Here is a 15,396-nt window from a genome sequence, read left to right on the forward strand (position 1 = left end):
GACGGGAGGATGGGGCGCGGCGCGGCGATGGGGCGCGGCGCGGCGACGGGGACAACGGGGACGGGGACAGGGACGGCGATGGTGACGGACGGCGACGGGGACGGTGACGGATGGCGACGGGGGCGGCGACGAGGGGCGGCGGCGACGGGGCAGAGGAGAAAGAAGCAGGGAGAGATGAGAAACTGACAATTTTTTTGAAGTGTTTTCTTATATAGAACCCACCTTTAGTACCGGTTGGAGCCACCAACCGGTACTAAAGGTCTGTTTTGGCCAGGCGAAGCGGCGGGAACCGCACCCCCTTTAGTACCGGGTCGTGGCGCCAACCGGTATTAAAGGACCCCCTTTAGTACCGGTTGGAGCCACGACCCGGTATTAAAGGGTGTGCACTGCCAGGCGAGGAGCACAAAAGTTTAGTCCCACCTCGCTAGCGGAGGGGCACTCGCACCTGCTTATAAGCCCCACCGTCGCTGCTGTCTCGAGCTCCTCTCTTAAGCAGGCCTTCTAGGCCTACCTCTTCTGCGATGCCCTGTTGGGCCTACTGGGCTAGCGGGCCTGCATCCTGGCCCAACTAGAATTTGGGTTTCTAGTCGTATGCAGGCCGCTGTGGCCCAGTAGGTGGGATTTTTTTCTTTATTTATTTTTGTTTTATTTATTTTTGAGTTGTTTTTGCTGTATTTAGAGTTTTTGTGTGAATATTTTTGCTTTAGGTACAAAAAATTACAAACTTTCTGTTAGTACCGGTAGTTTACAAATTTGAATAGTTTAAATTTTGAATTATTTGAAATTTGTGTGAATCACTAGTTAGTGAATAACTTAACTTTGAAAATAGATTTTTCAGTGATTCTTTTTTCTTATGTTTAATATTAGTGTGTTTTATCATTATATTCAATTTGATAATGCTTAGGTTATTTAAAAAATGAAATGCCTTTGTAACGGATGAGTTTTCGTCCGAAACCCTGATACTTTGAAAGAGATTGTCCATTTTGTACACGAAGTGCATCCAGTTTTTGCGGTAACCCTCTCTACTTTTTTGCACATGCTATGTGGGTGAAATTATGATACCATGCCAACTTTCAACCTTTTCTGAGTTTATTTGAAATGCTTTTCAATTTCAGGGTCATTTAGCTGAAAAAATCAGTAAATACATGAAAGAATTTGCTTGCACATAAAATTTCTTCGCGTTTCAAATGCCAAAACACATAACTAGCTACCCTAACTATTACAGAGATTCCCTCCTGGGTGTGAAACATAGAAGAAAGTGATGATAGTGAAGCCGATCACATCCCAGATCTTTGGGTGTGAAACTTTTTCTTCGCGTGTGTCCCTTTGCGTCGTAGCCATGGAAAATCTTCATCATTTAACTGGATGTTCGGGCCAATATTCACTGTGAATGGAGCAATTTCATCAAACTTTTCATAATCTCCTTATATGTCTGTCTTGTCATCCACTCCCATGATGTTTCTCTTCCCAGAAAGAACTATGCGCCACATTGGCTCATCGTACGATGCATTCGCTTCCTTATCTTTTCTTTTTCTCGGCTTGGTAGACACGTCCTTCACATAGAAAACCTGTGCCACATCATTGGGTAGGACGAATGGTTCGTCTGCATACGCAAGATTGTTGAGATCCACTGTTGTCATTCCGTATTGCGGGTCTTCCGTTACCCCGCCTCGTGTTATATTGACCCATTTGCACTGAAACAAAGGGACCTTCAAACCACGTCGATAGTCAAGTTCCCATATGTCCTGTATATAACCATAATATGTTTCCTTTCCCGTCTTGGTTTCTGCATCAAAACAGACACCACTGTTTTGATTGGTGCTCTTCTTATCTTGGGAGATCATGTAAAATATATTACCATTTATCTCGTACCCTTTAAAAGTCATTATATTCGAAGATGGTAACTGGGACAGCAAGTACAGGTCATCTTCAATAGAGGCATCATGTGTGGTACGTGTCTGCAACCAGCTGGCAAAACTTCTGGTTTGTTCACGTGTAATCCAGTCATCAGACCGCTCCGGGTGTTTGGAGCATAGAAAATTCTTGTGTTCATCCATATACGGAGCCACCAAGGTGGAATTCTGTAGAACTGTGTAGTGTGCTTCAGTGAGAGAATGTCTGTCCATACATATTATTTGTTCCCCTCCTAGCGTGCCTTTTCCATTCAGTCTGCCCTTATGCCGCGATTCAGGAACACCAATCGGCTTAAGGTCAAGAATAAAGTCAATACAAAACTCAATGACCTCCTCATTTTCATGGCCCTTGGAGATGCTTCCTTCTGGCCTAGCACGGTTATGAATATATTTCTTTAAGACTTCCATTAACCTCTCAAAGGGGAACATATTATGTAGAAATACAGGACCCAAAACGTTAATCTCTTCACATAGGTGAACTAGGACGTGCGTCATGATGTTGAAGAAGGATGGTGGGAAGACCAACTCGAAATTGACAAGACATTGCACCAAATCATTCTCTAACCTTGGTATGATTTCTGGATCGATTACCTTCTGAGAGATTGCATTGAGAAATGCACATAGCTTCACAATGGCTAATCGAACGTTTTCCGGTAGAAGCCCCCTCAATGCAACCAGAAGCAGTTGCGTCATAATCACATGGCAGTCATGAGACTTTAGGTTCTGGAACTTTTTCGCTGCCATGTTTATTATTCCCTTTATATTCAACGAGAAGCCAGACGGTACCTTAATACTGAGCAGGCATTCAAAGAAGATTTCCTTCTCTTCTTTGGTAAGAGCGTAGCTTGCATGACCCTGATGTATGCCGTCTTTTCCGTGCATACGTTGCTGGTCCTCCCGTGCCTCAGGTGTATCTTTTGTCTTTCCATACACGCCCAAGAAGCCAAGCAGGGTCACACAAAGATTCTTCGTCACGTGCATCACATCGATTGCGGAGCGGACCTCTAGGTCTTTCCAATAGAGCAGGTCCCAAAATATAGATTTTTTCTTCCACATGGGTGCGCGTCCGTCAACGTCATTCGGAACAGGTTGTCCACCAGGACCCTTTCCAAAGACCACCTTCAAATCCTTGATCATATCATGTACATCAGCACCGGTACGGTGGCGAGGCTTCGTCCGGTGATCCGCCTCACCTTTGAAATGCTTGCCTTTCTTTCTTACGGGATGCCTGCTCGGAAGAAATTGACGATGTCCCAGATACACATTCTTCTTACAATTAGCCAAATATATACTGTCGGTATCGTCCAAACAGTGCGTGCATGCGCGGTATCCCTTGTTTGTCTGTCCTGAAAGGTTACTGAGAGCAGGCCAATCATTGATGGTCACGAACAGCAACGCCTTTAGGTCAAATTCTTTCCCCATGTGCTCATCCCACGCACGTCCACCTGTTTCATTCCACAGTTGTAAGAGTTCTTCAACTAATGGCCTTAGGTACACATCAATGTCGTTGCCGGGTTGCTTAGGGCCTTGGATGAGCACTGGCATCATAATGAACTTCTGCTTCATGCACAACCAAAGAGGAAGGTTATACAAACATAGAGTCACAGGCCAGGTGCTATGGTTGCTGCTCTGCTCCCCAAAAGGATTAATGCCATCTGCGCTTAGACCAAATCATACGTTCCTTGCGTCATCTGCAAACTCCTTTCCGTACTTTCTTTCGATTTTTCTCCACTGCGACCCGTCAGCGGGTACTCTCAACTTTCCGTCTTTCTTACGGTCTTCTCTGTGCCATCGCATCGCCTTGGCATGCTCTTTGTTTTGGAACAAACGTTTCAACCGTGGTATTATAGGAGCATACCACATCACCTTGGCAGGAATCTTCTTCCTGGGGCGCTCGCTCTCAACATCACCAGGGGCATCGCGGCTGATCTTATAGCGCAATGCACCGTATACTGGGCAAGCGTTCAAATCCTCGTACTCACCGTGGTAGAGGATGCAATCATTAGGGCATGCATGTATCTTCTGCACCTCTAACCCTAGAGGGCAGACATCCTTCTTTGCTTCGTACGTACTCTCGGGCAATTCGTTGTCCTTTGGAAGCATATTTTTTATCATTAGCAACAACTTTCCAAATCCCATGTCAGATACACCATTCTCTGCCTTCCATTGTAGCAATTCTAGTGTGGTGCCCAGCTTTTTCTTGTCACCTATGCAATTTGGGTACAACAATTTTTTGTGATCCTCTAACATGCGCTGCAACTTCTTCTTCTCCAAATCACTTGCGCAGTTTCTCTTTGCATCGGCAATGGCCCGACCTAGATCATCAACGGGCTCATCTGATGCCTCTTCTTCAGCTTCTTCCCGCATTGCCGGATCAGCTTCTTCCCGCATTACCGGCTCAGCTTCTTCCCTCATTGTTGTATCATCGTATTCAGGGAACCCATGGCCAGGATAGCTGTCGTCGTCCTCTTCTTCTTCATTGTCTTCAATCATAACCCCTCTTTCTCCATGCTTGGTCCAAACATTATAGTGGGGCATGAAACCGGACTCAAACAGGTGGATGTGAATGGTTCTTGACGTAGAGTAATTGTGACCATTCTTACAGCCAGCACATGGACAAGGCATAAAACCATCTACCCGCTTGTTTGCCTCAGCCGCAAGCAGAAAAGTACGCACGCCATTAATGAACTCGGGAGAGCATCGGTCATCGTACATCCATTGCCGGCTCATCTTCAATACACAACACCGAAAACACCAAATTAATACAATACATAAAATTCATACATAAAGATCATACAACACTTAAATGCAACAAACAAATAACTCTCTAGCTAAAGAATTTAAATGCAACAACAAATGCGATCAAGATCGCAACTAAGGTAACAATTGATCCAACAGCATAATGATACCAAGCCTCACTATGAATGACATATTTTCTAATCTTCAAGCGCATTTTCTCCATCTTAATCTTGTGATCATCGACGACATCGGCAATATGCAACTCCAATTCCATCTTCTCCCCCTCAATTCTTTTCAATTTTTCCTTCAAATCCTCGTTTTCTCTTTCAACTAAATTTAACCTCTCGACAATAGGGTCGGTTGGAATTTCCGGTTCAACTACCTCCTACATACATATATCTATGTCAACTTGATGGGCATAATTTATCATAAACACGAAATGCAATAAATAGTTTTAAAAGATAATATACCACATCCGAATCATAACCCAGACGAGGGCCGGCGGGGACGGATATCAAAACCATGGCACTATGTATAACAAACAACGTATGGGTAAGATAATTATACGAGTAACTATATATCCAAATCACACAAACATCAATTTTTTATATAAAACTTCATGAACAAGAGGCTCACCACAAGGTGGTGCCGGCGACGGGACGTTGCGAGCGATCGACGGTGGTTACGACGGAGATTTAGAAGGTACTAAGTAAACCACACCTACATATGCAAACTAAGTGTTATTTTTGACCTCAAATTGCATATAAATCAAATACTAGCACATATATATAATTCCTCCCAAATTACTAAACTCAAAAATCAATCACTATATAAAGCATTGCACAAGCTAATCTAGCAATGAGAGATGAAAGGACAAAGTTGCTAACCTTTGTGATTATTTGAATGGATGGGGGCCTTCAAATCTTGACAAATTTTGAGCAAAATGTGTGATGAGCTTGAGAGGAAGAGGGAAAAGAATAGAGAGGAGAGGGGAAAGGGAAAGAACAGAGCGAACTCGGGTGGACGAAGGGTCTATGTAGGACGACCTTTAGTACCGGTTCGTGATACGACCCGGTACTAAAGGTGCTGGAGGGGCCCCGGACTGACAACATAATAAATGCTATGCTACTTTGTGTCATGCATGACAATAAATAGAGTACTACATGATACTATACATTAGGAAGGTAGTATCATACACTAGTATCATATGCATAATACTACTATATAATACTCCCCATTACAACCAGCCTCAGGGTACATGTCACGCTATGGGCTATTGGCACGCTAGACGAAGCACGATTCATGAGCATGATTTTCAGAGCTCGTCGAGTACGCATTATTTTGTCGATCGTTTCATCACGGAGATATATCTGCCGAGTAGGCAAGGGCGTGCACAAGCTGAGACAAGCGAGCAGCGATGAACTCCACCGCAGGGCCATTGCAAAAACAAGGTTGACGGGACAACTACCAATCCTCCAGACATGGTGCGGTGGGTGTCATCTGCAGACAACAATGGTTCGGTTCATACTTGGGGTCTTCGGCGATAGCCCTTGGTGGATTATCCAACCCAGCACCTTGAAGCTTTAAGTTGTCCGGAGGCAGTGGCGCTGGCTGCAGATCTTTTTGCAGACACATGTGGTCATTGCATTCGATCGCAAGGAAGTTGTTTCGAACATCTCTGAAGGCAGTGGAGGAAAACATGCTCATATCATCAAGGAGATCAAGTTAATGTCCTTGGATTTAAGGTCTTGTTGTTTTGTTTTTTAATGTAGAGTTTCGAATATCAAGGCACATAGCCTCGCTAGATACACGCTTAGCTTTTCATTTGGTCGCCATGTTTGGCTTTTTCCTAAGGCTGGTCATAGTGGGAGTAACTTAGCAAGTAACATAGCGCATTTCAAGACAAGTTTGCTTACGTGGCATATAATTAATGAGAAGAGAGGTGTTTGGAGTAACATAATATATTACTGTAACATAACGCAACCTAAAGCAAAATGAGTCTATAATATAATAAATGCTACCATCTATGATACTACTTGTATGTTACTTTGCACTATGAAGGTAGTAACAAAGACTAGTGTCATGCATGTTACTCCCCACTATGACTAGCCTAAGTTGTACTGTATTCCTCACAACATTCTTGAGTAATAAAGCCATCCATGTTTTTTTAAAGACTATTCATTCAATTTTTTTAGCACCAGCTATTGATTCATTAGTTGGACCAAGACCATGCAAAAGTCAAGAGGGGGAAACCAGTGAAGAATGAGAATAAAAACACCATTTGTCTTCTCCAAAGCATACGCTTTGACGATTACACACCACTGACTGACTAATATGAACACAAGGGAAGGGGTTAACAAACAAAACAAAACGATCCTTGAATGCCCGTCGTTGAGAGTGGCTCTTTGTGATTCACGGCACCGCATGGAACTTCGCACCGTCAAATCCAATCCAATCCGGGCGGTTAATTACCAGCAGCAAGTGAACGCCCGTGTAGACCACACGCCTACTTAAACCACCCACCACCTCCACCAAACCCCACACAATCTCCCACCACCCAGACGAGCTCTCAACCCGCCCGCCCGCCATGGCAACGGTGAGGACCTAATCTCACCTCCTCCTCCTCCTCCTCCTCCTCCTCCTCCTCCTCCTCCTCCTTCTTCTTCTTCTTCTTCTTCTTCTTCTTCTCTGATCCATGATCCGTCCATGGATTCTGGCTCTTCTTGGCAGGAGGGAGCCAAGCACGCGCGGTTCAGCCTGCAGGTGGACATGCAGTGCCGGTGCATGGGCTGCGTCGGCAAGGTCGAGAAGGCCATGGCCGCCATCGGCAGCTTCACGGGTAGGGTACCGACGCATTTGGACACCCTTCAGCCCGACTCCTCTTGTTTGCATTTCCCTGAAAAACCTTTGATTGACGGCGGCACTCGGGGGCATCCGTTTTGCTTGGTTTTCGGTTCGGCAGGGGTTGAGACGTCGGTGGGGGACGTCGACGCTGGGGTCGTGGCCGTGGCGGGGAAGGTGAACCCGGCCGAGCTCTGCCAGTGGCTCAAGAGGAAGACGAGGAAGGATGTCAAGATCGTCTGCCCTCACCCACCGGCAGAGAATCCTAAGCAGGTATGTGTCCCTCTTGTCTACTAGTGATCTAAACCCTCTTATATTTTTTTACGGAGGGAGTACTTTCAGATTTCAGATTGAAGTATCATGTGTACCACCAGTGTTCTGTGTCATATCCAAACGAATGTACTACTTCTGAAGTTTGATATGTTCTGTATTTTGGTTTGTATCATCTGCAAATAGCAAGAAGGAACATTTGTACTGTGTGCTTGCCAGAATGATGATACAGAGACCAAATTGCATGAAAAGTACTCCCTCTGTAAAGAAATATAATACTGTTTAGATCACTAAAGTTTCTTATGTTTCTTTACGGAGGGAGTAGAAACCAGAGAACTGATTGGTCTAAAACCGTTGTAAAAGAAGAGATACATCTACATGTCCAAACAGTGATTTTAATTGAAAGATTTTACAAGTTCAGCGAGTGACCTGTTTCCAGTTTCCGCAATTACCTCCACAACTCAGACTAAACCCACTACTTGTTTGCAGAAAATGATATTGGTTCTGGGAAGCAGTTCAGGAACTGGGGACACGACGCCTTCAGCTCCACCGCTACCGCAACATTTCTCAAGCGCTCTAGCACCATCAGGAGTTCAGTGTGACCACGAGGACCTGGATCTGATCGAACAGAAGATCAGGGACCTCGAGAGGGCCAGGGATGCGCTGAAGGTCAGGAACCTGAAGAACGAGCTGACTGCAGCCAAGTCTGAGCTGAAACAGTCAAGGGAAGTGATCAGCAACAGTAAGAAGGCTCTGCTAGATAGTGCCCTGAGCCAGCTCGACGCGTTCAAGAAACTAGAGTCACTCACTCAGATCACCATGTGACTGAGCCTATTCAGTCCATGGTTTCGCCATTATGCTCTATAGTATGAGAATGGCCAGTGTAAACATGTTGTTATCAAAACTTTCTTAGAGTTTTCGTGCGTCTCTGAAGCCTGATGTTATTGAATTGCTGTCTGAAGTGACAACAAGGCATGGGGTGTAGATTTTCATGCCAGTACAGCAGTTACCCTGCTGGATGTTTTGGTATATCTGTCACTGCATTTCATTTCATTCACTGAAATATGAACAAGGAACACTGCAGAGTTACCTCTGTTTTAAATTTCAGCAGTGACAGACAAGTGTTCGAACAAGTGATGTCGACACTGATGACTTCCCGATTAAGATCGGACTGCATCAGGGGTCAGCTTTGAGCCCTTATCTTTTTGCATTGGTGATGGATGAGGTCACAAGGGATATACAAGGAGATATCCCATGATGTATGCTCTTTGCGGATGATGTGGTGCTAGTTGATGATAGTCGGACGGGGGTAAATAGGAAGTTAGAGTTATGGAGACAAACCTTAGAATCGAAAGGGTTTAGGCTTAGTAGAACTAAAACTGAGTACATGATGTGCGGTTTCAGTACTACTAGGTGTGAGGAGGAGGAGGTTAGCCTTGATGGCCAGGTGGTACCTCGAAAGGACACCTTTCGGTATTTGGGGTCAATGTTGTAGAAGGATGGGGGTATTGATGAAGATGTGAACCATCGAATCAAAGCCGGATGGATGAAGTGGCGCCAAGCTTCTAGCATTCTTTGTGACAAGAGAGTGCCACAAAAGCTAAAAGGCAAGTTCTACAGGATGGCGGTTCGACCCGCAATGTTGTATGGCGCGGAGTGTTGGCCGACTAAAAGGCGACATGTTCAACAGTTAGGTGTGGCGGAGATGCGTATGTTGAGATGGATGTGTGGCTACACGAGGAAGGATCGAGTCCGGAATGATGATATACGAGATAGAGTTGGGGTAGCACCAATTGAGGAGAAGCTTGTCCAACATCGTCTGAGATGGTTTGGGCATATTCAGTGCAGGCCTCCAGAAGCTTCAGTGCATAGTGGATGGCTAAAGCATGCGGAGAATGTCAAGAGAGGGCGGGGTAGACCGAATTTGACATGGGAGGAGTCCGTTAAAAGAGACCTGAAGGATTGGAGTATCACCAAAGAGCTAGCTATGGACAGGGGTGCGTGGAAGCTTGCTATCCATGTGCCAGAGCCATGAGCTGGTTGCGAGATCCTATGGGTTTCACCTCTAGCCTACCCCAACTTGTTTGGGACTAAAAGTTTTGTTGTTGTTGTTGTTGTTCACATAGATGACAGGCACCAAGGCAGAATTCAAGATCTTTGATTGACGGTGACACTCGGGGAGATCCATTTGCCTAGTTTTTAGTTTGACAGGAGTCGAAATGTCGGTGCGAGGTGCCGATGGAGGGGTCATGGCAGCCGTGGAAAAGGTGAACCCGGCGGAGCTCTGCCAGTGGTAGAAGGGGAAGATAAGGAAGGACGTCAAGATCGCCCGCCCTTCCCCACCATCTGAGAATCATAAGCAGGTATGTGTCCCTCTTGTCTACTACCTTCAGATTGAAGGGCACTTCTAAATTTTGATATGTGCTTTATTAACCACTGTGAATAGCAAGAAGGATCATGTAAAATTGCATGAGAATACCAGAATGAGAACACAAACACCAAAATCGCATGAACCATGCAAAGGAACAGATAAAGCTACCGGCCCAAACACTGAATTTGGTTTACAGTTTTTAGAAGTTCAGAGAGTGACTTGCTTCGTATTTCCACAACTCGGACTAAACCACTACAGTACTTGTTTGCAGAAAATGATATTGGTTCTGGGAAGCCGTTCAAGAGCCAGGGACACGATGCCGTCAGCTCCACCATTACCGCAACATTTCTCCAGCGCTCTAGCACCATTAGGAGTTCACTCTGACCACCATGATCTGCACCTGATCGAGTAGAAGATCAGGGACCTCGAGAAAGCCAGGGACAGGTTGAAGATCAGGAACCTGAAGAATGAGCTGACTGCAGGCAGGTCCGAGCTTAAACAGTCAAGGGCAGTGATCAGCAATAGTAAGAAGGCTCTGCTAGATAGTGCTCTTAGCCAGCTCGATGCGTACAAGAAACTAGAATCACTCACTCAGGTCATTATGTGACTGAGCCTATTCAGTTTCATGGTCTCACTACTGGACCATACAACATGGTCCGTGTAGACTTTGTCATGTCATTACCTAGCATGAAAATTAAACCTTTCATTCAGAAGCCTGATGCATCGTGTGAAGTGCCAACAAGCTGTGAAGTGTAAATTTCCATGCCACTATAGCAGTGATCCTGCTTGATCCTTTGGTGTATTTCTCACTGCATTTTATTCGTGCTTTAGTGTAAATCTCGCTACTGCATTTTAGTGAAATGTGATTCAGGAACCACGCAGGATAGGATAACATCTGTTCAGAAATGGCTATTTAGACAGAACACATGAGTTAATTTTCAGCTGTGACCTTGCAACACAGCAAACTACATGTATCATGTGCCTCTATAGATGCTCAATTGTTCATGCTCAGCCACATTAATATGTGTATTAAACTAGTTGAGAGCTGAGAACTAGAACAGTTCATGCTTAACACTTTATTGAGACCTGAGAACTAGAATAGTTCAGTGGCATGAGGCAACATCGAAGTAGCATGTTAACACTTTATTTTGTTGCCCCTTACACATTTGCAAAGCAACGCATAGTAGTATGGCGCAAAGGCAGATAATTGAAGGAACGCACAGAACACTGATGTCTGTCTGTCAGACATGCCACCTATGTTCGCCATTATTGTCGAGTCGGAGGTAGATGCTATTATAATAACAGCATGTTCGGTGTAAACCTTGTTGTTAGCTAGTATGCAAATCAAAACATTCTTGAGGTTTTCGTGCATCTGAGATGCCTTGTCTGAAGTGACAACAAAATATGGGGTATAAATTTCCATGCCACTACAGCAGTGACCCTGCTCCATCTTTTTGTTCATTTGTTACTGCATTTCATTTCTTTTTACTGAAAAGTGATGCAGAAACATTGCAGAGTTTCCTCTGTTTAGGTAGTAAAAAGTTAAGATTCAGCAATGATCTTCCAGAAAATCAAACTAAATGTATCATTTTCCTCCGTAGATGTTCACTGGTTCAGCCTTAATAACATGAGTATCAAATTATCTGGGAGCTGAGACTAGGATAGTGAGACAACATTGAACAGCATGTTACAATCAGAGCACTAAAATTTCTGCACTTTTTTACTAGCCTCCTGCACATGGCAAATCAACGCACACACATAAACAAATGACAGGCACGGAGGCAGAGAGTTGAAGGAACGCACTGATGCTCGTCAGACATGCCGCCTATGGTCGCCGTCGTCGTCGACGTGGAGGTTGACGCCGTGGCTGCGGAGCGCGTTCAGGATGGCCCAGACCTTGGTGCGGTTCTTGAAGCCCTTCTTCTCGACCTCCTTGGCGGCGTCGGCGTGGATGGGCTCGCTGGCCAGGCCGTCCACCCGGAGGCGCATGGCGAGCACCTCGCCAACGGCAGCGGCCGCCTTGGCGTTGCAGGCGCGGCCGCACTCCAGCCCGTCCCGGAGGGGCTTCTCGACGGTGGACGCGGTGACCACGACGCGGCCGCTCTGCCGGTCCACCACGTTGGCCGTCACGTACTTGAGCGAGATGAAGAGGCGCAGCACGTACCGCTTGGCCTGCGACATGGGACCCGGTCCGCCGCCGCGAGGGCGAGAGCAGCCGAGGACGTGTGGAGGCGGTCGAACGCCTCTGCGGCGTTTCGACGAGCAGCTGGTGGGCGCCCGGCGCGACCGGGCGAATGATGCTGTGGTGGGACGCGGAAGGACGGCGAGACAGGGCGGGGAGGAGCGCCGGTGGGCGAGGCCGGATGAAGATCGACGCTGAAGGAGGAGGAGGAGGAGGGAGGCGGGGGCGGGCCGGAGCGACGTCGACCGGCGCGGTGCAGGAGAGGGCGAACGGCACTGCAGTTTCTGAGCGAGGCGGTGTGAGTGTCCGGTTGCTTATTATTCGATTGTCAAGGTGAGAAGAAAAGGGGGTGTGAACCACACCCGTTCCATATCACTAACAAGGGGTGAGAAAGTACAATAGTCGTCTCGACAGTGCATTAGGCCTTGTTTGCTAGAGGAGGTTTGCAGAGGTTCAAAATCCTCGGAAATCCTTGTCAGCCCATTTGATACGTAGGGATTGAGCAGGCCAATCTTTTCCGATCTCCACGAATCCTTCTTAATCCATGTGGTACAGAAAATACCCCAAGACACCTAGGGAACTGGACGTTTGCTATGCTGCTACTGTTGTAGGAGGTTTAACCAAATAGATGGATTTATGAGAGGGAGAAATTAGTGGGGAATTGAGGGGATTGGGTGAAAGAGAGGGATTAACCAAATCCTCTCAGACCCTCCTCCACTCCGGGGCTGCAAAACCTCCCTTGTCAAACGAGGCCTTAGTGTTACACGAAAGGTCTCGTTTAGCCTCCGAGGTAGAATAATGTGAATTTGGACAGGTGTAGTCCTGAGTTCACTTAGCTGATAAAAAAATGTTATCGATCAGTTAGGCTTAATTAATTGTCTTCCAGACACACCTTCAAATATATAAAGAATTTTAGATAAGGTAGTTGAACGAAGACTATATTGTTGGTTTACAATGTAAATGATTTCAATGACCAGAAAATTTCACTTTTCTTTCTTTCTTTTCATTGATGAGAAGGCAAGGATTACTTGAGCAGTATGAGAAAACAAGTATTGTTCTCTCAGAAGTTAGAAGTTTCCATTTGATATTTTGGTATTACTCCCTTCGTTCCTAAATATTTGTTTTTCTATAGATTTCAACAAGTGACTACATACGAAACAAAACGAATGAATCTACACTCTAAAATATGTCTATATACATTCATATGTTGCTGTTCATTTGAAATGTCTAGAAAGACAAATATTTGGAAAAGAAGGGAGTATAATTCTTTAAAAAGAATGGTCATTCTGCTATCAGCATCACGATTATGTGTTAGTCGTAGACTCTTAATTTCCTATAATTCTTTTATTTGTTTGGTTCCTTCTGTTCATATTTGTGCAACAAGAAATTAGTTTCAAGATTGGTCCGGGTGAGGCTTGAACAAGTGAACTTATGTGCCATCAGGTTGAGTCTGTTGATACTTTGCTCTCCTTTTCTTTTGCTTTACAGAACTATTCTCGTCACTGGAGATGTATGTTAATCCTCTAGCTTTGCTCATTTTATCTTTTGATTTCTTCTTAGTTGGTAGAATATTGTGCCCTCGTTCATAGGTTGAAATGCATGTTGAGATCTCAAGTCATTGATTTCTAGGTCAGCGACATGTCCATGTTGAAATGCATGTCTTAGTTGGTAGATTCAAAGAGATCAATGATCTACCTAAATACAGAGAAGACAATGTTGGTTAGGTGGGTTATTATGAGCTATGCCTTACTTTCTCAATGTTGTTTTTGAAAAAAATATTACCGACTCTCTCCGTCTCTCAATTATGATTGGTCGTTGCGCCGAGGCTGATTTAGAGTTGTAGGTCATATCTTGGTCTCATATGACAAGTCTAACAAAGAAACATACTAAGGTTGGTTAGTACTTGCTACAACTAAAGCTATTATTCATGCAACTGCATGGTTCCTATTGTTTGTCTAGTAATGAAATAATAATGCCAAGGTCCTTCAAATTATATAGGGTTGTTTAGTCCAGATGTGCATGGGAATAAACTACTTCTAGAATTAGTTTTCTATAAAATCTTGTGATATTTATAAAGAAGTTCCATAGAAAACAACAATACTCGGTTTCATCTCGATTATTTTTTACATCAGAAGCCAACCTCGTTCAACTCACTGACCATCACCGATTCATGAGGAGGGCTTGGAATCTAGTGCTGCTCCATAGAGAAGCACGGGCGCAACTATACAACTAAACCGACGAGGCAGTTACACCATTGGAGTTTGGCGTTGCTTCAATATTGGATAAAGTGAGTTCACAAATTACATGGCTGTGTGCGGAAGCGTAGCCAGGCCCCAGGCAACAGGGCCCATGGCTGTAAAAACCTTTGTATATTGTAGCTATTCCTATCACTGTAGCAACTACAAATACTCTAGCTAATAAGGTTAGCCTAGGGCAGTGTGGCGGTGGCGGGTCTCTCAATAAGCTCGGCCGTGTCTCCGTGCCAGGACTATATCTCACTTACAGCGAGATGTACTACATGCTCGCGTGAAGCTTTTTCTCATCACGCAGTTATTAGGCCGACCCATTTAGTTGGATTTTTTCCGCTGCTTGCTCGTGTTTCGTTCTTTCTTCTTTCTTTCGCTTGTTGTAGAGTTTAGTGTTTTTCTTCTTTTTGGCCTATTAATCACACTGTTTTGGTTTTCATCAGTTTTTTCTTTCTTTCTTTTTTGTGTTTTACAGTTTCCATTTGGTTTTTTGTGTGTGTTTTCTATATGGTTTTATTTTGTTTCATTTTTTCTATCTATTAATATTTTCTTTGGTTTCCATTAGTTTTACATTTCTCTACGATTTTTTTGTTAAACAATATTGGGAAAAGAAGAATAAAAAACACTAGTAAAATAAAAGTCAAAAATATTAGGAAAAAAATTTAAAAAGACTAATAAAAGAAAAGGAAATATTCAGAAAAGGAAAAAACCTTAGTTTATTTTCAGTTTATAGTTTTAGACTGTACATGTTCAGCTATTGCACAACCTGCATAATATTAAAAGAAGAAATAAAAATATTGGTTGAAGAAAAATAATAAATAAAAACTAGTAAAA

At 44.4% G+C, this 15,396-nt stretch overlaps 2 protein-coding genes across 4 annotated transcripts; one reads left to right on the plus strand and one right to left on the minus strand.

The window, feature by feature from the left end:
• The first annotated feature begins 7,358 nt into the window (after window positions 1–7,358).
• Window positions 7,359–8,712, plus strand: LOC123101535 (uncharacterized). The gene is made up of 3 exons (XM_044522939.1): window positions 7,359–7,491; window positions 7,615–7,766; window positions 8,253–8,712. The coding sequence occupies exons 1-3, from the start codon at window positions 7,359–7,361 to the stop codon at window positions 8,586–8,588; spliced, it is 621 nt and encodes a 206-aa protein (XP_044378874.1). The 3' UTR covers window positions 8,589–8,712.
• Window positions 8,713–10,198: 1,486 nt separating this feature from the next.
• On the minus strand, window positions 10,199–12,786 carry LOC123107645 (uncharacterized). Of its 3 annotated transcripts, none has more exons than XM_044529608.1 (2): window positions 11,938–12,786; window positions 10,199–10,528 (listed from the first exon to the last, which is right to left on the minus strand). In XM_044529608.1, the coding sequence occupies exon 1, from the start codon at window positions 12,313–12,315 to the stop codon at window positions 11,947–11,949; it is 369 nt and encodes a 122-aa protein (XP_044385543.1). In that variant the 5' UTR covers window positions 12,316–12,786; the 3' UTR covers window positions 10,199–10,528; window positions 11,938–11,946. The 3 variants fall into 3 exon arrangements, with proteins under 3 accessions (XP_044385543.1, XP_044385542.1, XP_044385541.1); XM_044529607.1 differs by having other exon boundaries at window positions 10,199–10,610; XM_044529606.1 differs by having other exon boundaries at window positions 10,199–10,534; window positions 11,938–12,783.
• Between the last annotated feature and the right edge of the window lie 2,610 nt (window positions 12,787–15,396).

Source organism: Triticum aestivum, chromosome 5A (genome assembly GCF_018294505.1).
Source record: "Triticum aestivum cultivar Chinese Spring chromosome 5A, IWGSC CS RefSeq v2.1, whole genome shotgun sequence".
NCBI lineage: Eukaryota > Viridiplantae > Streptophyta > Magnoliopsida > Poales > Poaceae > Triticum > Triticum aestivum.